The 24499-nt window shown below is 41.2% G+C and overlaps 1 protein-coding gene across 7 annotated transcripts in view; it reads right to left on the bottom strand.

Moving 5' to 3' along the window:
• Window positions 1-24499, bottom strand: part of LOC134564987 (ceramide transfer protein-like) — a 191684-nt gene that overhangs the window by 60915 nt on the left and 106270 nt on the right. For all 7 annotated transcript variants that reach the window (XR_010083730.1, XM_063424335.1, XM_063424330.1 and 4 more), the window contains one exon: window positions 452-559. Coding sequence is in view for 6 of the 7 variants with exons in the window: in XM_063424335.1 (XP_063280405.1) it covers window positions 452-559 (108 nt within the window). In the remaining variant the exon portion in view is untranslated. The remainder of the gene's footprint in view (window positions 1-451; window positions 560-24499) is intronic.

The raw sequence follows: 24499 nt of genomic DNA, 5'->3' as shown, positions 1-24499 counted from the left end.
AGTTCTAGTTTAAGTACTTTATTCTAGCCTTTACTCCCCCTTTTCTTGTGCTGCTCCTCTTCTGCCTCAACCAATTTCAAATGTTAAATATTTATACACATGAAACAAAGTTGGCATTTGTCAAGTCACAGAATCAGCATTTCCTTTCATGTAGAAGCCCTGATATTCTCAGAAGTACACTAAGAAAGACTAATAAATTCTCCCACAGGTTTGATTTCCTTGCCATTTGAAAATGACACCATAGTTTAAGAGGGATAACTGCACAGAGGCATGAAAAAGTTTCCTGTATGATCTGTTCATCACATGCTGAATTACTAACACTTATAATAAACCAAAGATTTGTTTGGGGTTTTTTTCTATAATTGTGTAAACAAGTCTTCACATAGCTTATTTACTTTCCATTTTTGTGTGTTATTTAAACACCAATACTAAGAAAATGCTATTCACTAACCTTGAATGAAGAGGTAGATGTTGCAGAGTATCCACTTGCTCCAGAAACAAGAGACACCATGGAGCCATGGCGTCTTAAACTTGACTCTGATGCACAGCCAGATTCAGTCTAAAAACCAAACCACACACAAAAGTAGAGAGTTGAGGCTTTTAATAAAAAAAAAAAAGAACTAGTGAAAGCAAGTTTAATATCTCCTCTAAACTAGCCCATTTGTTTCTTGTCAGGAAGCAGCAAGGGCTTAACTTGGATTGTGTCTGCAAGTTTAAGATGTTGATGTAGTAACTGTAAAGTTACTATGATTCTTTTTTTTTTTGTTATCATGTTGATCTGGAAAAAAGTAGTTATCTGCAATTTATTGTGTACCCCTAAACTAGTAACTAATTAAACAATGCAAAAAAATGAAAAGCATCTATTGATTAAAATAGCATAAAAAAGAATGAAAAATATTAAGTTTGACAAATGTCCTCACAAGTAAAACAGAAGATAGTGAGGAACTATAAGAAAAGTATTTTCCTAAAGGTTAACATAAAATGGCACCCATGACAAAGGAGAAGAAAAACCCTAAAAGAGAATTTAAGGCAGTGTTGGAAAATCTCATTCCCTAACTACTGTACCAGTCCTTATAGTATTAATCTGTATGAACTTTCTTCATCTCAGGAGGACCCTTAGAACTACTGACCTGTCAGCCTCACCTCTGTTCCTGGGAAGATCATGGAAGAGATCCTCCTGGAAGCTATTCTAAGGCACATGGAGGATAGGGAAGTGATTCGGGACAGCCAGCATGGCTTCACCAAGGGCAAGTCCTGCCTGACCAACCAAGTGGCCTTCTATGATGGAGTGACTACATCAGTGGACAATGGAAGGGCTACATATGCCATCTATCTGGACTTCTGTAAAGCATTTAACATGGTTCCCAACAACATCCTTCTCTCCAAATTGGAGAGACAAGGATTTTATGGGTGCACTGTTCAGTGGATAAGGAATTGGTTGGATGGTCACATCCAGAGGGTAGTGGTCAATGGCTCAGAGTCCAAATGGACATCAGTGACTAGTGGTGCCCCTGAGGGGTCTGAATTGGGACCAGTGTTATTTAATATCTTCATTAATGATGTAGATGAAGGGCTAGAGTGCATCCTCAGCAACTTTGCAGAGGACCCCAAGCTGAGTGGTGTGGTAGACACACCCGAAGGATGAGATGCCATCCAGAGGGACCTGGACAAGCTCAAAATGTGGGCCCATGGGAATCTCATGAGACTTAACAAGGCCAAGTGCAAGGTGCTGCACCTGGGCTGTTTGGTTGCACTGGGCAACCTCCGGTATCAATACAGGCTGGAGGATGAATGGATGGAGAACAGCCCTGCCCCAGGACTTGAAGGATACCAGCGAATGAGAGGCTGGACATGCCCCAGTCATGTGGGCTTGTGGCCTAGAAAATCAATTGTATCCTGGGCTGCTTCAAAATCAGAAGGTCGAGGGTGGTGATTCTGCCCCTCTGAGACCCCACCTGGAATACTGCATCCAGTTCTGGGGTCCCCAGCACAGGAAGGACATTGACCTGTTGGAGCAAGTCCAGTGGAGGGCCATGAAGATGATTAGAGGGATGGAACATCCCTCCTATTAGGAAAGGCTGAAAGAAATGGGGTTATTCAGCCTGGAGAAGACTCCAGGGTGAGTTTACTGTGGCCTTTCAGTACCTGAAAGGGATCTACAAAATGGGTGGAGAGGGACTTTTTACAAGGATATGTAGTGATAGAACAAGGAGAAATGGCTTTAAACTGAAAGAGGGAAGGTTTAAATTCGATATTAGGAAGAAATTCTCTACTGTGAGGGTGGTGAGGCACTGGAACAGATTGCCCAGAGAAGCTGTGACTGCCCCATCCTGGAAGTGTTCAAGACCAGGTTGAATGGGGCTCTGAGCAACTTGGTCTAGTGAAAGGTATTCCTGCCCATTGCAGGAGGGATGGAATTAGATGATTCTTAAGGTCCCTTCCAACCCAAACCATTCTATAATTCTTAAGATATATAGTTAACATTGTATACTGCATAGTCATGGTTAACTCAGAATGACTAAAGGACCCCATCTTATTGCAAGGAGAAAGACAGACCCCACACTGAAGAATAAAGGATACCCTCGGACTATCAAGATAATGCCATCATCCTAGCCCCTCTAACACCTCTGTGAAACCCTCCCATTATCTGGCATCATAGACAAGTACCTGTAGCAAGACTCACTCAAGGCACATCTCAATCATGAAAAAATCAGATGGACAATGATGCCATAGAATTATAGTTGCTTTGCAAAACAGCAATATGTGTGTGTTAATTAATGATTGGTCAAATGATATTGTATCTGAATACTTGAAAGGTAAAGAATCGTGTGAAATCACATTCAATGTACCCCAATTTGAATGGGATACCTCATAACCATGAATAAAGAATTACTTGTGATTTTATACTATACATTCTCACCTCTGTCAACATGTGCCAGTTGCAAAATTTCTGTGACAAAAGAAACAGATGGTTCAGAGCAATATCTGAAATACTGTTACTAGATTTGATCAAGTTGACAGAGAATACTGTAAAAGATCTTTGACAGAATGAGAAATACTGCAGTAGCAGAGCAATTCAGACAGGGCAGGGAGAAGGGGAGACAACACATGTTATGGAACAAGCAAGAAGCAGCAATGGAATTCTAGGTGTTGGACTTCTGTAGAAATTTTGAAATTGGCATAGACTTTGGGAAGTTAAGAAAGTGCTGATAAATTAAGATGCAACTGAACTTACAGAGTATTAAAAGAAATGAGAAAGGACACAAAGTTGGAGTTTGCTAAAAAAGGAGAATTTATACAATACTGCAAGTGTGCAGGACAAAACATGTATGTTTGGGTTACAAAGGAGCAGTGGCAGAGAAACACAGTTGTGGAAAAATTGAAGTATGACAAAAGAAAAATGTGACTTCCAGAATTGTTACCATAATTCCTGAATGAATGTGACTGAATGAGATTCCCAGCCACAAGTAAAACAGAGTCAAGTGTCAGTTTCTATCAGGCCCATTTAAAGAATGAGGTATAAGACAACAAAGAATTGAGGAAACAGAAGAAAGAAGAATAAGTATCAGAAGTAAAAACAAAGTGGGAAAATGAAAATTATCAAAAAATGCAAGTATAGTTAGAAAAGAGTATTCCAAATCTTGGTGGAAAATGGCTGAGTAATCATCAACTTAAAAGAAAAAAAAAAGAGAGAGAGTGAGAGAGCAGAAAGGAGTGCAAAAGAAAAAAAAGAAAAAAGGAAAAAGGACACTCATAAGTTCAAAAGATTTAATAAGGCACATCTTAAGTTAATTGCTTAATTTAGCAAAAAATTAAAAATATTTTAAGAGAATTTTTTTAATGACACCTTATAGTGAAACAATATAAGGCAAGATGCATTTACAAATTTCTGCTATAAATAATGGATTTAAAGCTATTTTATAGAGAGCAAGAGCACTAGAAATATAGTTACATAAGTGTAGTGACAGAAGTGCTAAAAGATGAGGTTTTTAACAATTAGTACTACTATTTGTTTTAAAGTATAGCTTTAAAATATCTATTGGAATAAGCTTTTTATTAGAACATTCACATTGGATACACAGGACTCTTCTAGAATATTAGTTCAAGTGTTAAGCAGTACACCTAACTTCGGCAACATATTTGGTATACAGGACCACATTTTGAATTACATTGCTCTTGTGCTACAGTACAGAGATTATACCTTAATTCACCAGATTTGAATTTCAAATATAACAAAACAAATAATGAAGCTTTGATTAGGTTTTTTGCAAATACTCAAGTAAGGGCTTTTGGCTCTTTATATGGACTTTAAGACTTTCAAAGGTTTGACAAGTGAAAACAGAGGAGGTAAGGGAATAAAAGGATTTAAAAAAAAATAAGAGTTTTAGGCATACAATACTATAATTTAATGTCAGAAGTGTTTAATTAGCATAAACCTCCAGAGAGCATTTTGTAAGAGTTTCAAACCTCAAAGCATCACAAAACACTTCTGTTTAGATTTCTTCTAAATGCAAATCTAAACCAAACTTCACTGTTTCCCTGGTAACTTTAATGTTTAATCATACACTACAAATATTAAGATGACTTGGAATGTGCTTTTACTACAGTCAGTTTGACAGTAGGAACTCATTCTCTTTTCTCTTTAATTGGATATGACTTAATGAACAGATCAGTTTTAAAATGTAGCCAAAATATCCATTGCATTGAGGTCAAAGCATTTTAACTAAGGATAGCAAATGTTGTGATTTTCTCCTTTAAGTGGGAAAGACACGCCTATGTAAAACTTGAATTTAAGCTTAAGTGAAATTTCTGAATGTCCCTATTTGAAGATTTAATCAGTCACATCTTAATAGTACTACTCTAGTACTTACAAGAACAGATGTAATCTTAGAAGGAAAAGAAATCTCATTATTCATATTCTGCATTTGAATTAAATCCTTTTCTTCTGATATTACCCTTAGAGTCAATGCTCAGTTAATTTAGTTCACAAAATAAAAGATATTGGATGAAAGAACAAAATCACCTTCTTTCCATATCAGTATGAAAGACTGATATTTTTTAAGGTACCGTTTCAGCAATATATTTATTTGACTGTTGTTTATGTTTGTGATTAATAGTTCTACTCAACAGTTTATCCATGCTTCTGAACTGCATACAAGACAGATGTATACAGCTGTCAGCTTGAAAACCCTACCTATAAAAAGGTGTTACAGAATCCTAGATACCTTAAGGTTTGTCCTGGTTTGAGGGGGAAGTCAGTTTTCCAGGAAGTTGTGGGCAAACCAATCAGTGGTCAGGTTTTATGCTGGCACCTGGAGTAGCCACTGAGAGGTTGGACATGCCTCTGAGAACACAAGGAGTTAAAAGCAAGGACTTCAGAGGGATTGCTCTTTTTGGGTTCCGGTTGCAAGGTGAGCACACATCTCTCCCCTTCTCCACAGCTCCCGGGGCTGGGTGGGGGAGGGGAGCGGGAAAGCCATGCAGAGCCTCTTCAAGATGGAAGGATGGAAAACTGTGGAGGTGCCCTCCATCCCCATTCTCCTCTCCCCCCCCTCCCCCCCACGGAGAGGTTGCCTCTTCAGAGCTTCGGAATTGATATTAGTGGCAGCTGGCAGCGAAGAAAGAGCGGGGGGGGGGAGAAAAAGTTCCTGGCTGTGTAGGGATGTGCCAAGCCTGCAACTCTGCTGGGAGCCAGAGACTTTTACCTCTTTCTTGGCAGAAGAAAACTTTTTCTAGACATTGATTCTCGTGGCTGGTGGTTTTGTGAGAAGAGAGAGAGAGACAGCCTGGGACTGAGATGACAAAGGAAGATGAAAAGAATCCCAGATGGGCAGTGATGAAGAGGAGTGGCTTTTTGGGCTGGACTTTTCTTGCATAATGTTAGCCATAGACTGAACTTGAGTCCCTTTGAACATAAACTGTATTTGCGTGGATGCAGTCAGCTTGACTTTGCTGCAGTGACTGGCACTGTAGGAGTGGAGAGAACATAGAAGAGAGGAAGAGGGTTTGGTGGCGCCCTCTGCCCTCAGGGAAGATCTCTGTTCTTGGAACCTTCGGCCCCAGGGGAAAGACGGGGAGGGACTGCTGTCCCGGCATGAGACTTAGCCAAGCATCCTTAAAAGAGCCCTATATGCAGCTTTGGCCCATGGACAGTGGTGAAAGCACTGGACATGGAAAAGAGGGTGTCACCACGGCAGACCTCTCCAGGCGGGTGCCATGGGTGACATGGAAACATGGAAGGGTGGACCTGTGTTCCTGGGGGGCAGTCTATGGTGCAAGAGAGACTCCTCTCTCCCTTGCTGAATTGAAGATTAGTTTTGTCTGAGTGGTGATGTTTTGATTGAGAACCCAGGGTTTTGGTTTATGGAGGGTAACGTGGTAAGGGGTGGAAATTGGGGGAGGAGAAGAAAATGTTCTGGGAGGTTTTCATTTCTGTTTTTGTGTGTTTAGGGTTTTTTTTTTTCTTTTCTATTTTCTGTTCTTATGTAGTTTAATAAAGTTTTCTTTCTATTTTCAAGTTTTGGGCCTGCTCTGCTCTGTTCTTGATCACATCCCACAGTAGTTGTTAGGAAAAACATATATTCATGGGTGCATTAGCATCTGGCCAGTGCCAACCCATGACAAGGTTGAAAAAGACCTCAGAGATCATCCAGTCCAACCTTTGAGAAATTGCCGCGCCTTGTGAACGAAACCATGCCACTAAGTGCCACATCCAGTTGTTTCTTTGAACCTCCAAGGATGGTGACTCCATGACCTCCATGGACCAGTCCATTCCAATATTTAACAATACCTTCCATGAAGAAATTCCTCCTGATGTCCAGTCTGGAAATCCCCAGGTGCAAATTGAAGCTCTGTCCTCTTGTCCTGTCATTAGCTGCCTGGGAGAAGAGGCTGACCTCCACCTGCTGTCTTGGGGTGATTTTATAAAAATACTGTATTCCCATATCATCTGCTTTATGCCCAAAATTGGATGCTGTAGCGTTAAGCTGGGGGGGGGGGGGGGGGGGGGGGGGGGGGGGGGGGGGGGAGAGGGGGGGAGGGGCGGAAGCCAGGGGAAATCCTCAGCGTGCAGTTTTGTGTTCAGCTCACATATGTCTCTCGGTTCTGCAGCATGGACAGGGAGTACATTTTTTTTGCTTTTAGCTAGCTTCTTTTTGTTAGCTGAGGCAAGAAGTTTTTCCTGGACTGCATACAGCTTCTCCAGTGATTTCTGTGGCTTCTTCTGGAACTGTTCAGCTTTGCTCTGGTCTGAACACCAGAACATTGCCGGGAGCCCCACGCGATGAGTCCCTGCCAGGAGGCTGCAGGAACACCTCATCCCAGCTCTGGACCTCGGGAAAAAGCCAAGCCAGAGCTAAGGAAAGAACTCTGAATCCACCAGCTTTCTCCGCAGTGAGGAAGTTTAAAATCTAACATCATTAATTTTCTTTTTCCTGTTCCCTATGGGCACTTTGTGCGTTAAATAAACAGGTTTTTTCACTTTCCTCCAAGAAATTCCTTTTGCATCTCTGGGGAAGGGAATGCTGAAACCTGCCTTCTTTAGAGGAGACATTGATTTCAGGATGTTTTGTCCTGAACTTGTCTCAAACCGAGACTCCTGGCTACAACTTCCTTTCAGGTAGTTGTAGAGAGTGATAAGGTCTACCCTGAGCCTCGTTTTCTCCAGGCTAAACAACCCCAGCTCCCTCAGCCGCTCCTCATAGGACTTACCCTCTAGACCCTTCACCAGCTTTGTTGGCCTTCTCTGAAATTGCTCCAGCACCTCAATGTCTTGTAGTGGGGGGCCCAAAACTGGACACAGGATTTGAGTATGGCCTCACCAGTGCTGAGTACAGGGCAACAAGCTCTTCCCTGATCCTACTGGTCATACTATTGATGATACAGGCCAGGATGTCATTGGCTTTCTTGGCCACTTGGGCACATGCTGGATCATATACAGCCAGCTCTCGACCAGCACCTCCAGATCCTTTTCTGACAAGCAGCTGTACAGCCACTCTTCCCCCAGTCTGCAACACTGTATGGGGTTATTGTGACCCGAGTGCAGGACCAAGCACTTTGCCTTGTTGAACCTCATACAGCTGGCATCAGCTCATCAATCCAGCCTGGCCAGATCCCTCTGCAGAGCCTTCCTACCCTCTAACAGACCAACACTCCTACCCAGGCCCCAAGGAGGCAGCAGACTTCCTTGTGAGATGGGTCCAATTGGCATACAGGGTGCTCTGTCTCCCTCAGAAGGGAATCACCTACTACAATTACCCTTCTTTCTTTTTTAACACCCAAAGTTGTGATCCATCTGGTTGACTGACTTGTTCTGGGTAACCCCTCAGATAAACCTTCATCTCCATTATCATTTGCCAGATATTATCATTTGTACAGTTTTTTTTCACTTTCTCCAGCCGCACATTGGGTGCCAATATGGGTGTGGCTTGGCTCTCTCTGGAGCTGAGATGCAGCGTCCCAGGCACCTCTGGGCCGCAGCATGGGCTCTTGGTGTTGATCTTAGTTTTCAGACAGGAGTAGAGATGAACAGTTCCAGAAAAAGAAGCCACAGTCCTGGGAAAACTTTTGACTCAGCTCACAGACAAGAAACTAGCTGAAAAAGCACAGCTGTCCTCCCTCTGTCCGTGCCGCAGACAACACAGGAGATTGCAACTGCAGCGAACCTAGAGGAGGATAGGTGAAGAAAAAAAAACTTCCCCAAAAGAATTCTACCGCTCCCCCTCTTCAATCTTAAAGGCACAGAACTTATATCTGGACAAAAAAGCAGATGATAGGGGATACTGGGCCATACAGTCACCCCAGGACACCTACACAAAAAGCATTTAGGCAGTTTTAGCTATTTGCAACTAAGGAGCAAATACAGCAGACTAAACAGAACACAACACAAATCCGAAGTGTGTGCACTTACAGATGATATTCACAAAACTGTCTCAGATAATTATGGTTTAGCAGCCAAAGGGAAAAAAATAAAAATTCTATCAAGAATACTTATTTGTCAGAGTAACCAGAAAAAAAGTATTGCTTTGTAACTGATGCAGAGACAAGTTATCCCGCTCTCAACAGGCACATGCAAGCAGCTTAATACAATGAAAACATAAATTATGCAAAGCCCCACTATTCTACTACCATAAAGAGCAGGTCACTGCTTCATTTGTCTTGTAAAGTAGATTGTAATTTTTTTTTCACTGCAGAAATAATTACACTGACACAAGCTTATGTTTACATAATTTTTCAGTTCCCATATAAAATTGGAAAAGCAGGTACAGTCCACATGATAGAAGCCAGCAGTCTCTGCTTGAAAACAAAATAATTTGCAGAAGTTGTATCAATTCATAGCATCAAGCACCAATGTTATATTACCATTTTGAGTATATAGATGCAGTTCTTTAAATTCCATGCATACATCATAGCTTCAGAGGTATGGTCAAAACTGGCATTTGTTAGTACATTGAAACTCCTTCAGCTTTCTAAGGCTGTGCATGAAATCCATTAGTCCTTTCAAAATTATTTTCATTATGATAGACAAGAGGAAAGGGCCACATGATCCAAAGCTTCATGTGATTCTTTACTTGAGCAGGTGGTGGTATCAGCAACAAGGCAGTACATCAGAAAAACTGCTTTCAGTAAAATAGCTAAGTATTCACAGAATCATATTGCAGACCTCCATTATGGCTCACACTGATCCACCAGTTAAGGATTTCCTAAAGTGGGTAAATAATACTCTGGAGTAAAGCAACGACTCACTGAAAAGTTCCCTCACTTTAAAAAAAAAGCTCATATTTTTCTGCCACATTTTTAAGGCATGGTTTTGATTATGTCTCAATAAAGTGCCTGTCAAGCACTTCCATGTATGTTTGTTCACCAAAATGGATATTTTCAGTTAGCATTATAAATTATTTATTATTTTACATAACACAAGCAGTAGGCAGCCCCTCCAAGACATACAGCTCACCCTAGGAAGGGATAAAACAGACTTTAGGATACAGTGACTCTAATCATGTTTTCTGCAGTATTTGTGAAAAATCTTACTAAAACATCTATGAGATCAAACCACAATATATTATAAAAACAATAACGTATAAAAAAGTAGCAACACAAAATGCAAGAGGTGGAAGGTACTATGAAAGACTTGGTAGATACTAAGCAGAAAAGCTCTATTGAACACCAGTGTTCCAAGAGCAATTTTTAGACTTGCTGCAGAAGTTTCAAGAATGATGATGAGCCATGGAAGGGCTACCTAGGGATTGCTGTAGACAGAAAGACACTACAGGTAGGGCAGTCCAGGATGCATTTCTGTGGATTGAAGTTACTTTTATCTTTAATATGCATCTGTAGATTTTAACATGTATCTGTAAGTTTTATTTTTTCAATTGTTCTAAAGGGTCTGACAACAGATGATTTCAAAAGTGAAGTGATTATCAGGAAGGTAGAGACAGAAATTTCACAATCCAGGTCACAACAGATGGACAATGATTTCCCTGCCTATAGCCCTCCCAAACATAGTGCAGGAGACTACTTAGAGAGCAAAAAAAGCTTCCAACATGACCTCTCTGTAACTGCAAGAACAGGTAAAGAAATGTAAACATATTTTTCCTGCAGCAGTGATAAATGTTGCAACTCCACAGTAAATAAACATACTACATGCACAGGAGGAAAAAAATAGGAATTCTGCAATGAAAAATAAGACAACTGAAAAATAAAAGCTATGGTCATACAGCACTAAAATTATCATAACTTCTCTACTCATTCAATCTAAGTCACATCTTTTGGGTGTTTCGTTCTCAAACACCACACATTTTTCCTAAGTTACTGTGTGTTGCCTGCAGACAATAAGCACCTTTAATAGCTGCATGAGCTAGAGTGGTACACAGATTGATAAGCCCTGGAACCACATACTGCTTTCTAAAGAAAGGGAAACGGTCAAGAAGTAGTACAAATAAGACAAAATATTGCAGAGAGAGAAGAGAAGAGAAGAGAAGAGAAGAGAAGAGAAGAGAAGAGAAGAGAAGAGAAGAGAAGAGAAGAGAAGAGAAGAGAAGAGAAGAGAAGAGAAGAGAAGAGAAGAGAAGAGAAGAGAAGAGAAGAGAAGAGAAGAGAAGAGAAGAGAAGAAGAGGACGCAGATTGACAGAGGCAACCAAAGGCAAATGATTTGCCTTTGATAATCTTTATCCACATAGTTCACACTTTGTTTTATTTACATGGATGTATACTGTTTTCTCCATTAATTTCCTTTAATTGTTAATGTGCACAGGAAAACTATTCACCAAACATTATTTGGTGTCTCTAAATCCTGAGATTCCATACAAGCTGAATAGAAAGGTGTGCTGGTTTGAAAAGCAAAACCAGTGAGACTCCAAGTCAGAAATACAATTTAATAGAGAGAGAGCAAACAACAAGAAAGATAAAAATAAAATAAAATAAAATAAAATAAAATAAAATAAAATAAAATAAAATAAAATAAAATAAAATAAAATAAAATAAAATAAAATAAAATAAAATAAAATAAAATAAAATAAAATAAATGCAATAATACAAAGAATCACTGACAGAGACAGAATGCAAACTTGACACCCTGTTGGTCAGGGTATTGGAAGCAGCCTGAAATAAGTCCTCCTGGAGTGACAGTTGTGGCTCCATTGAAGTAGAGATGATCCTCAAGAAAGGGTCCAGTTGTCCTCTGGGAATCCAGTGCAAACAGGCAATCTTGGTGTTTGGGATTGCTGGTTTTATCCCTGTGGAAAGGCTTTGGCTCCTTCTACTGGGTGGGGCATCTCACAATGGAATGAAGTAATGTAAGTAAGTAATCAGTCCTGTAAGAGGCCTTAAATGGCCCATTCACAGGTGATATCCCTAGGAGGAGGATGGGTGGAGGAAGAGATAAGAAGGCTCTGCCATATCTGGTGTTATCAGGTGTCCTATTAGCAGAGGGCATCTGCCTTCTTTCCACCCCTAGAGTTACAAGAGATAAGGAACAATATCTCCCAACCAACTTCAACAGTTGAAAATAGAATACACATTTTTGGTTACATTTTCAACCCAAGACAAAAGGGTCAAGCACTCCCTTGAGAGGAAGGAAAATGAAGAACTAGGGCACCAAGCAAAAGGACACAAGCCAACAGAGAAAGTTCTGCTTCTCAGGCTCGGGAACTGCTGTGGGAAAGTGTGATTTACAGAATAAAACACTTTCCCGAGCAAAGGTGCCAAAACCCAATCTGACAATAACCCCTTTGCTCTATATACTGACTTAATAAATCTAAAATAAGCTTGTACAACTGAGCCACCAGGGTATAGCAAGACTGGAAGAGGGCTATTTGTCCCTCTTGTGAATCTGGGCTGTCAGCAGGGGGACAAGTAAGATCTACACAAGAACGAGAAATCTCCATTCTGCTGTTAGACACCATCAGGAAAAGCACTGATGTTCTGGCCTCAGCTAACAGTGTGCTAAAGTTTGCCTGCTGCACTTAAACATTATCTTGTCACTTCCACATAGAGAAATGGGGTGGGGTATTTTTTTCCTCTCTACTCAATCCTCAGATATTCATCTAGCCATGAGAATAGAAATCCATTAAATGTTCAGCGTATCCCAGAGTATGCAATAGGTAGCAAGCACTGAAGCATAAAGTCAGAATTGTCAAAGATAAGTCCATATTATATTGGACAAAAGTAAAGAAAAACTGATCTTACACCGTAAGAAAAATTATTAGAACACATCACTCCATATAAAATGCAATTTTACAAGAGTAATTTAGGGGAATAAAAGGCGGAGACAAAAAATTTTTGCTTTCACAGAATCACAGAATGATTAGGTTGGAAGATACCTCCAGGATCATCAAGTCCAACCCAACCCTAACCTCAACTAAACCATGGCACCAAGTACCACATCTAGTCTTCCCTTAAACACATCCAGAAATGATGAATCCACCACCTCCCTAGGTAGACCATTCCAATACTTTATTACCCTTTCTGTAAAAAACTTTTTCCTAATATCCAGCCTATATTTCCCTTGGCGTAGCTTAAGACCATGTCCTCTCATTCTGTTAGTTGCTGCTTGAAGAAGGAGGCCAGCTCCCACCTGACTACAACCACCTTTCAGGAAGTTGTAGAGAGCGATAAGGTGACCTCTGAGTCTTCTCCAGGCTAAAAAACCCCAGCTCCCTCAGCCATTCCTCATAGGGCTCGTGCTCCAAGCCCCTCACCAACTTTGTTGCCCTCCTCTGGACGCGCTCAACCATCTTAACGTCCTTCCTAAACTGAGGGGCCCAGAACTGGACACAATACTCAAGGTGCAGCCTCATCAATGCTGAGTACAAGGGAAGAATGACCTCCATGCTCCTGCTGGACACATTGTTCCTGATATAGGCCAGGATGCCCTTGGCCGTCTTGGCCACCAGAGTGCACTGCTGGCTCATGTTCAGTCGGCTGTTGACCAGAACCCCCAGGTCCCTTTCTGCGTGGGCACTGTCCAGCCACACTGTCCCCAGCCTATAGCGCTGCAAGGGGTTTTTGTGGCCAAAATGCAGGACTCGGCACTTGGACTTACTAAACTTCATCCCATTGGACTCTGCCCATCCATCCAACCGTTCCAGGTCTCTCTGCAGAGCCCTCCTACCTTCCAACAGATCAACACACGCTCCCAGCTTAGTGTCATCTGCAAATTTCCTAATGAAAGACTCAGTCCCCTCATCCATGCCATTAATGAAGATATTGAATAAAACAGGCCCCAGCACAGATCCCTGAGGGACACCACTGGTGACTGGCCGCCAGCTGGATGCAGCACCGTTCACCACCACTCTCTGGGCTCGGCCATCCAGCCAGTTCCTAACCCAGCAAAGAGTGCTCCTGTCCAAGCCATGGACTGCCCGCTTATCTAGGAGTATGCTGTGGGAGACAGTGTCAAAGGCCTTGCTTAAGTCCAAATAGACAACATCCACAGCCTTCCCTGCATCCACCAGGCAGGTCAATTGGTCATAAAAGGAGACCAGGTTGGTCAAACATGACCTACCCCTCCTAAATCCGGGCTGGCTGGGTCTGATACCCTGGCCATCCTGTAAGTGCTGCATATCTCTCAATATAAACTGCTCCATAACCTTACCAGGGACTGAGGTCAGGCTAACTGGCCTATAATTACCAGGATCCTCCTTCCTACCCCCTTTGTGGATGGGTGTCACATTGGCCAGCTTCCAGTCATCTGGAATCTCACCAGTGAACCAGGACTGTTGGTAAATGGTGGAGAGTGGCTTTGCAAGCTCATCTGCCGGCTCCCTCATCACCCTGGGATGGATCCCATCTGGGCCCATAGATTTATGGACATTCAAGCATCTCAATACTTCTCTGACTGCCTCCTCCTGGATAACAGGAGGACCATTCAGTTCCCTGACACCATCCACCTAGCCAACAGTGCTTGTTTTGTATCTCACACGTCATCAAACCTAATGCATTTTTCTTCGCTTTCAAAACGTATTCCCAATTCTTCTTACTTCCTCCCTGCTGTAGTCCTTGTTTTTTTCAGGTCTTAACACCCACTTCTCTTAAAACTCACCAAATACCAAGGAAGACTCTGCACCAATTAGAGTGGAACAAAAAAGGTTATATGAAATAAGGGACTTGCCAGGACATAGAATCCTTAAGGTTGAAACAACCTCTAAGACCATAAAGTCCAACACTTAACCTAACACTACCACTGATCTTCACTAAACCATGTCCCCAAGTGCCACATCCACAAATTTTTGAACACTTCCAGGGATGGTAGTTCCACCACTTCCCTAGGCAGCCTGTTCCAATGCCTGACCATCGTTTCAGTGAAGATTTTTTTCCTAATATCCAATCTAAACATCCCCTGGTGCAACTTGAGGCCCTTTCCTCTTGTGCTGTCAGTTGTTACCTGGGAGAAGAGACTGAGTCTACCCCTTGCAAAAATGCCCTTTTATGTGGTTGCAGAGACTGATAAGGTCTCCCCTCAGCCTCCTTATCTCCAGACTTAACAACTCCAGTTCCCTTAGATGCTTATCATGACTTGTTCTCTCTTAAGACTTGCTCTCTTGTCCTTTCACCAGCTTCATTGCCCTTCTCTGGAGTCACTCCAACACCTCAATGTTCTTATTGTCATGACGGACCCAGAACTGAACACAGTATTCAAGGTGTGGCCTCACCAGTGCTGAGTACAGGGAGACAATCACTTCCCTCGTCCTGCTGACCACACAGTTGCTGATACAAGCCAAGATGCTATTTGCCTTCTTGGTCAATTGGGCACACTCTGGCTCATGTTAACCTGACTGCCAGTCAACATCCCAAGGTCCTTTTACACCCGGCAGCCTTCCAGCCATTTTCCCCCAAGTCTGTAGCTTTACATGGGCTGTTGTGACCTGAGTGCAGGACCCAGCAATTCATCTTATTGAATCCCATAAAATTTGCCTTGGCCCATCAATATAGGCTGTCCAGATCCCTCTGTAGAGCCTTCCTACCCTTCAGCAGATCAACATTCCTACTAAACTTGGTGTTATCTGCAAACTTACTGAGGGTTCACTTGATCCCCTCATCTAAAAAGCTGCTCAATATATTAAACAGAACTGGCACCAGTACTGAACCTTGGGGAACATGCATCTTTTTTGTCATTCCTGATATAACCTCAAATTCCTAAAGTTGGCCAGGGTTGAGGTCTCATAAAAACGGTCCTTTCTATTTGCGTCAAAATTATGTTTGTTTAGAAATGAAGCTCAGTCTGGTCAAATATATAAAACACAATGGATGTACCAACATTTTAAAAAGTTAAATGAAAACATGAATTGGTTTACAAAGACTAGACCTACCTGATTCTATAATTCTCATATTAGTCTGTGGGTCAAGAACAAGTATAACATGGTAGAAACAAAATGCTAAATAGAAAAATTATCTTAACATGTAAGTATTTAACATAACACCTAGTCTCAGATACAGAAAGGAAAAAGATATGCATATAGTGCAACCCTCCCCTCAAAAGACTCAAACACCTTTGACAGCATTAAGGTTTGCTGCAACATATACTGATGTAGTCAACTGAAACTGCCAATTCACTTGCCTTGCCCTGAAGTCTTCTTTCAGGAAATCTACAATGTCCAGCAATAAGTGCACTTAGAAAAAATTAGTAACATTAAATGACAAGCAATATCATGTTTTAAGAGTTCCTAAAATAAAAGGACATATATCAGTGCAAGTAATACATATCAGCTGAGCAGCCCCATCTATACTTGCTTACTCAAACCAGCAATTTTAAGGTAATACAAGTTATTTCAGATTATCAGGGGAAGAAAGAAAGACTCTCCCTCTTCCCCTCCCCCCAGATACCAATATGTTCTAATGCTCATGTTCATAACAGTAAATATCTCTGACATTTAAATACTAAACCTTTCTTCCTCCTCCTCCATTTAAAAAAAGATATGTTCAAGACACCAGATTTTAATTACTCTGCATTACGTCCATTCACCTAGATGACACTAAAGAGACAGCAAATGCATACTTTCATGCTTTATTTTTTTTCAGAGAGAAAAAAACCCTTTTTATTCTTCTACAATAGAAATTATATTAGGACAATTACCTTCAAAGCTTCCAATAAAGGCAAGTGGACATTAAATTAAATAAGCAAGAGATGTCCAAAGTCTTATTGTTCTGTTTTTAAAAGAATTCCCCTTTTCAAAGTCTCCCATAGCTCTTTAGAGTCATGTTAGCTCCTGCAGTCTGGGAATACACAAGACAGAGAGTCAAACAGACTTGATTAGCATAGCTAGTTTGATAACCAAGATGCCATGGCAGGAACAAACAGAACTGTGAAAATTACAGGAGATGGGATTACACCTGCTTACGGGAAGAGAGAAGATTCAATCAACTTCTGCAAGCAAAGGAATTGTTGTAAAATGCATGAGTTTTCTGTGTGATTTTTAACCTGATTATTGTAGTAGAAATTATTAACCTGTTTGAAATACTATATAAGCTTTTGGGAAACCTGAGTAAAATTGAATTCTGATCACCAAATCAGTCTTCCCGTCTCTCATCAATCGCCAATACTGCAGTTATTCTCTTTTTGGGAGGGACATGGGGAGGGGTGTGACAAAAGAAAAAAAAAAAGCCAGGAAGGACTTTGAACAACATTACCTATGTTGAATGTTACTGACTATATGTCATGGCTGAGCAGCACATACTCCCTTTGGTAAGGGTGTAACTGTTCTGTTAAAATCAACTCAATGAGTTTGAGTCTAATGAAAGCTCACTGAAGCAAACCCACCCCTTAACAAGTCTTTTAGAAATGGGGAAAAAAAAATACTTCATTTCATAGATGAGGCAGAGTATCTGAGATTTTTCTATTAAACTTTTAATGCACAATAGTGTTTGAGCTGATGAGTAAATCTTCCAAGTAAAGTGTGCAGATCTATTTGGCAACTGTCAGCTTTTACCATTTAACCACTCACTGCTTCCACATTGCATCTCTGTACTTTCTGTTCTTTATACAAAGAGCAGCACTTACCCTGATTTGAAGAGGCATTTACCACTTCAGTCAAGCTTAGCACAGGTGTCTCAACCAAAAATACTGTTTTCAGGAAAACTGTGCAAAAATGTGCTGCCACTGCCACAGAGAGCTTGATTCCTAGAGCTACCATGAAAGACATATACTGTATTTACCCAAGAAATTCAGTGATTTTGAATTTTGTAAGGAGCAGTATTGAGATTAGTTAAATCTGTTTTTGCAACTTTGTTATTTTAGTTTCTACAGTTCTGTCATTTTAGTTGTTTTTAGTTTTAATCAGTGGTTAACTTTGTTTTAATAAAATGTTATGGGAAAGAACAGGGAGTAACCCAGGTTTAGACTGATAAATGTACTGCACCTGTACTTAGGGAGATTGCTACACCCCAGAAGCTTCAATAAAAAGGTATTGTTTTAACTAGAGGAGCCTCAGTTATTTTATAACTAGAGACGGATTAGATGTCTAAGCAAACAATTAGAACCATAAGATAATAAATGGGACACCATAAGAAGGAAAGGTGCATGTGTGAGGCTTGAAATGTCATCTGGAGGGCGGCATGACAAAGATAAAGGTGATGAAGAAAAAGGAGACACCTTTTCACGTCCCTCCTCAAAATTACCAGAAAAGGACACCAGATGACAGTATTGCTTCACAGAAGAACAGCAAGATGAAACATCATAGACCTGTATCTGACGAAATAGTAGAAGGAGAGGGTAAAAGTTGCAGTGTATATAAACCCTTGAAAGTCTTTGCTTCATTGGACATTCTTGGAAAATAAATGACCATTTGCCTCTGATTTCTGTCCAGAATTGCTATTAAGGATGTTAATTCAACAACTCCTAAGTTGTCTAATTTTAAGCTTTTTGGCTTAGCCCTTTGTTTCATCATGTATCATTCTGCCAGTTACAAGCACGGACATTCCCTTTATTTCTGTGAAATAAAAGTATCAAAATGTTCTACCACAGTTGTTTTCACAAAGTGAATTAATAATGCCTTTGAGTTTACTACTAGAATCCCACTTGTTTATAGAAATGAGACCCGTTATTTACTGCATGGCCAAATGTATGTTGAGTCTGGTATCTTAGTTCCAGTCCCCTGAAGACTCAGCATTAGACTTGGTACCGAGTTTACTTCAGCCATATACATTGCCCTTCATTAAATAGCATTACAAATATGTTGATTGACATACTCTTAACAGCTTAGCAGTAGTGTCACAAGCTTTTCATGATATATGATACTGAGTTACCACTTTTCAAAATGATTTTTGTTGTTGTTGGGGTGTTGTGTTTTTTTTCAGTTTTATGGGGTTTTGTTTGTGTTGTTTTTGTGTATGCCCCCATGGTATTGCATCCACAAGGCAATGCTCTGCTTATTTGCATTTTGGCCTGTAATTTTCAGGCATTCTTTAGACATTTCAGAACAGCCCGGGTTACCAATCTGGCTATATGGTGATCAAAAAGTTACTTAAAACTTTAAATACATTTGTAGCTTCAGTCAATTCACATGTTTAGTTAATTCAAGGGAAAATAGCAGTAAAGTATCTTAAGTTCACTACCATTTGGGGAGAGGGGTTTAAAAGGATATTTCAAGACCTCTACTGAGATTATAAAGACTGTCTGTTAATGCTCTGACTAGATGAAGGAGACTCCAGTTTTCATGGACACAAAACTTTAAAATTATTTTAAGTCCACATATATATACCACTTCAGACTCAGATAAGCAGCTCCCAACAGAATAACAAGAAAACTCAGCTAATAATCAAGTGTCCTGGTTTAGGGTAAAATTTTGGGAGGGAACCTCCAAATGGGGTCCCTCTAGAAAGCAAATTTAAGAGACCCCTCCCCCAACCAGTTCGGGAAAAAATTTCCATAGAGAAAAGTGGAAAAAAACTGTTTATTCAACAAGCAAAGTGTTCACAAGCATAAAAAAGGAATAATATTAAACAATAAAACCTCTTGCCATTCTGAAGAGAGATGGCAAAATTGAGAAAGTCCTTGCCATGGGTTGTATGTAGCTCAGTTCTCTCAGTCTCTTATCAGTCCCTCCGGTGCTGGAAAATGCTGTCCTGGGCCCCGGTGGGCAGCAGGCATGAGCTCCTGGTGTTTTTCTGGGTTTTCAGTCCAGAACAGGTTTTAACAGTTCCAAGAAAAAGAAAAAAAAACACAAAAAACCACAGTCCAGGGAACTTCTCTGCCTCAGCTAGCAAAAAAACTATCTAAAAAGCAAAGGAGAGCTCTCTCTCGCTGTCCGTACTGCAGACAACACTGTCTGTGGAGGATGCGAGGGAGCAAGTGCAGTTTCTGATAACAAACTCCACGCTTCTTCTTTTCCCCTCTTTCACTCTTAGAACCAGTCTTAAAGGTGTAGAACTTAATATCCAGCATAAACAGAACAGACAATTGGGGATACAAGCATCATAAAGTAACCTCAGGACACCAAGTTAGCACTAAATGATCTAGCCTTTCCTCAGCCAGCTGGTCTCCATTCTGACCATTTTTTAGAAAGAAATAGATCAATGAGCACAACCACTAAAGAAACTGAACCAAACCCAGGCGGCACAAAGAATTATTTATGGAAAGAAACCAAAATCCAAGACAGCAGAGCTAGAAAGACTAAAGTTAATGGAAGACCACCAAAAATTAAACACTTGAGTACATCAGGGAAAAATGACATTTAAGGTTGATTTGGTTATAGGAAATAATGTACTGCATAGGTACAGGACAGAAAACAATCTGCAGATAGTTCTACACATGAATAAGATTTAGTGGCTTTCAAGTTGAATTTAAAAAAAAAATAATGATGTTGCAATACAGGGTGGTTTACAAGACCCAGAAAATAATGCTGCATTCTATTCAACATCTGGAAGATCCTCCGTAGGAATACTGAATCCAATTTTGGTGCTACTCAGGAACCCAGTTAGTAAGCTTCCCTGGGAAAACGTTTTTGAAGGTTCTGGGGTCCATCAGTGCTGTCACTTTTTAAGAGCAATCTCTTAAGAGCACAGGAGCAGGAAATTCAAAAGTGTCATAAGTCAAGTAAGCAAGGCAAAAGGCCAGCTTGGCTGAGCAGGGATCTCCTCCTAGAACTTAGGTGGAAAAGGAAAGTGTATGGGTACTGGAAGCAAGGACAGGCAACATGGGAGGACTACAGAGATGCTATTCAGCACTGTAGGGAGAAAACTCGTGTGGACAAAGCACCATTAGGTTTCAAGATGGCCAACACTGTGAAGGACAGCAAAAAGGGCTTTTTAACATGCTAACAGCAAAAGGAGAATCAGAGATAACATTAGTCTGTGGCCTGATGACATCAGTCACCTCACAAACAGGCACACAGACAAAGCAGAGACATTTAATGCTTTCTTCACCTCTGTCTTCAATACCAATGATGGGCTCTGGGACCCTCAGAGCCCTAAACTGGAGGACCATGACTGTGAGAATGACAAACTCCAAGTCAACCCTGAAACTGTGCAGGATCTACTGCTCCAGCTGGATCTCTATAAGTCTATGGGCCCTGATGGGATTCATAGAAGAATGCTCAAAGAGCTGGCTGATGTCATTACACCTCTCTCAATGAGTTTCAGATGGTCTTGGGAATACAGAGAGGTCCCAGTTGACTAGACTCTGGGTAACATTGTCCCAATTTTCAAGAAGGACAAGAGAGATGACCCTGATAAGTACAGGACTGTCAGTGTCCCTTCAGCACCTGGCAAAATTACGGAGAAGGTTATTCTGGTAGTTATTGAAAAGCACAGGTTTTTTGCTGCTTTTTTTTTTTTTTTTTTTTTTAGTGTGGTATTTGTGCCACTGGCTGCTTGGTGTTTGTTCAGGCAAAGGCTTTTATTTCCTTTTTGGGTGTTTTTTATTCCTCAGCTTGGAGAAGCTGCAGTAGTGGTCTCTGAACTGCCTTAAGGGCGAATTCCACATTTGCCTGTCCAAAGCCGGGGGCATCCTTTTGACAGGAGCGGAGCTGCCCTGCTCCAGCCTGAGTCATTGTCAACTACACAGAGCCAGAGAGAGGAAGCGCTGAGTAGCTCCAGTCCAACTGCTTCACCTACCATGCCTGCTTTGCTGTGCCTTGGCATAGGGAATCTCTTCATCTGCTGCTGGAACTGCTCCATGAGACTCCTGCCTTCCCGAGGGGGATGTGATGCCTTCTTGTCCCTTTTGTCCTGCAAAGCCCGAGGTTGTCCCTGCTAGGCCCTGTATCGGGATTGAGTATATCTGGCATTTTGGGTCTCTGTTCCAGTGGGGTTGTGGGATTTAGCAGTTTGATATCTAGCAGTTATTTACTTTTTCCCCCCCCTTGTTGGCATTCTGTTTGTTAATAAAAGGTTATTTGTCCACTTTTATCTATATTAGAATTCCTCCCTGTCTTGATTTGAGACAAATTGGGAGGAAATGTCCTGTAATAAATGTGTCCTCTAATACAAGGCAAGTTTCATCAACCCCTCCCCCATCCAGGTTCGGAAAGAATTTTCCTTGGAGGAAAGTGAAAAAATCTGTTTATTTAACAAGCAGGGTGCTCATAGGCATAAGAAAGAACGAATAATGTTAAATAATAAAACCTCTCGCTGTGGAGAAGAGCTTGTAGATTCAGAGTCTTTTCTGTAGGTATGGCTCAGCTCTCTCTGGGATCCAGAGCTGGCCTCCGGGGCAGTGCGGGAGGCCCCCAGTGACATTCTGGTGTTTCAGACCGGAGAAAAGCTGAACAGTTCCAGAAGAAGGGGGAGAAGAAGAAGCCACAGTCCCAGGAAAAACTTCTTGCCTCAGCTAACTAAAAAACTAGCTAAAAAGAAAAGAAAAACTCCGTCTCTCTCTCTGGAGAAAAAAAGCTGAGAGAGCTGGAAAAGATGAGCAAGTTATCTGTGTTTTTGTGAAATACAAAGTTGTGTTTCTTGTCAGGGAAATAAAGAAAATCTGGGTAGTTGTAGTTGTGGAACACGGCCATGGGACAGTTATAAAGATGAGTTCTAATAAACAACCAAGGAAAGCATGGAGGCAGGTTTTTTAATAAATCTTTTGCTTGCAATTACCTATTATAAATCTCAAGCTATTCTGTAATAAGAGTCTTTTAATTATAACTTTAGAAGCTTGCTTTGTACTAAAGAATTTTAAGCTGTAGTTTCAGAATGTAACAAGGCTTAAGGCTTCCTCGCAGAATGATGAGAAACATCCTGGATACGGAAGAAGGGTTTCAGCTCCCTGATTTATGGTTCTTGAAAAAGGGAAACTGGACATCACTATCAAAGACTGATAGACCTGGAAAATAGAAGCTGGACCCCACCACCTGGGATACATATCCTGGATGTACATCCTGGAATATTGAAATCTGAAATAGATCACAATAGACTACAGAAATTGAATAGGAACCAAACACCACCATCATAGATTTACTATTGTTAGGTATTGAATAGTGACGTTAAAAATTGGAAATAGAAACTGCTGAGAAAAGCTTATGAATATGTATGAATATAGCAAATAAAATACCAGCAAGTCCAGCAATTGGTGTGCAGTCGGAAGGGAAAACCCTACCACTGTACCCAGCGTGCTGTCTTTGCTCATACTTTACCATGCTAATTAATCAATTATTAAATTGAATTGCTGCTTGAAATATTGGCCGTGTCAAGCGTCTCATTTTGAATACAGTCGCTGAAAGAATTCCATCACCTCCCCCCCCCTTCAAATGTAAAGCTACAAGACTCATGTCTGGGTATAGAGCAGACGATAGGGGATTCAGCATCATACAGTCACCCCAGGACAGTCCCTTATTGGTGGAAAGGGATTGCTGGAACCCTTAAAGGGAGACAAGTCATTCCAGTGTTCTTCTCTAAGTTGTCTCAAACCAAGATACCTTTTATGACAAGGTCACCTATCTACTTGACCTAGGGAAGCCAGTGGATGTGGGGTATTTTGGATTTTAGCAAAGCTTTTGATACTGTTTTTCACTGTATGCTTCTGGAAAAAATGTCCAGCATAAACCTAGACAAGTCCATAATAGGTTGTGTGAGCAAATGGCTGATGGGTCAGGTTCAAAGAGTTATAGTAAGTGGGGTTACATCAGGCTGGGAGCCAGACACCAGCAGGGTTCCTCAGGGCTCAATTTTAGGGCCAGTGCTCTTTATTGTTTTTATAAATGATCTGAATGCAAGAATCTACAGAACATTCAGTTTGCTAATAATACTCAATTAGAAGCTGTGGACTCTCTCAAGGGTAGAGGCATTACAGAGAGATCTAGACAGACTAGAGAGCTGTGCAATCACCAGTCATATGAAATTTAACAAGAGCAAGAGCCAGATTCTCCTCCTGGGATGTGGTAATCCTGGCTATCCATACAAATTGGAAAACAAGTGGCTGGAGAGCAACCCCATGGAAAGAGATCTGTGGATTTGGGTTAATGGCAAGTTAAACATGAGTCAACAGTGTTGGAGTCCAGGATATTCCTCTGGCTGCCCTGGAGGATTTGAAGACTGTACAGGGGGGTCTGGGATCTGTACAGGGGGATCAGTTAGACCCACACAGATCCCAGGAGGATGCTGACTGATTCCTGTCCATGGGAGTGAACACTCACATGCAGGAAGAATCACAAATCCTAAGAATTTAAAATAAGTAGTGGATGGTTTATTATAGAACATAAATATAGAAATTAGGATTCTTAGCATATGGGGCTGAAGAGACAAGATGGAGGAATTGGGGAGTGGCCCCTGTCCTCCTTGTTCTTGCTCTCGTCCCCCATCTTGTGCTGAGTTGGGTTTTAGAGATTGGCTTAGAGTAGAACTGACATGTTAGTAAAGGTAGTAGGTATTGGTAAAATTTTGTAAATAAAAAATACGTCTCGGACAGTGGTTGGGTCAGGAGTACTGTACATAAGGTGCGGGGCTCTCTGATCCACCCAGTCTGCCGCGTGTCCTGCTCTGCGGAGATACTTTGCAGAGCTGAGAAAGAACTAAGATAAGGTACCCTGCCAGGGAAGTGCCTGGCAGAGCTGAAAAAGGACTGAGATAATGAAG

Source organism: Prinia subflava, assembly GCF_021018805.1.
Source record: "Prinia subflava isolate CZ2003 ecotype Zambia chromosome W unlocalized genomic scaffold, Cam_Psub_1.2 scaffold_31_NEW, whole genome shotgun sequence".
Lineage (NCBI taxonomy): Eukaryota > Metazoa > Chordata > Aves > Passeriformes > Cisticolidae > Prinia > Prinia subflava.
This window is presented reverse-complemented; position numbering and strand designations above follow the sequence as displayed.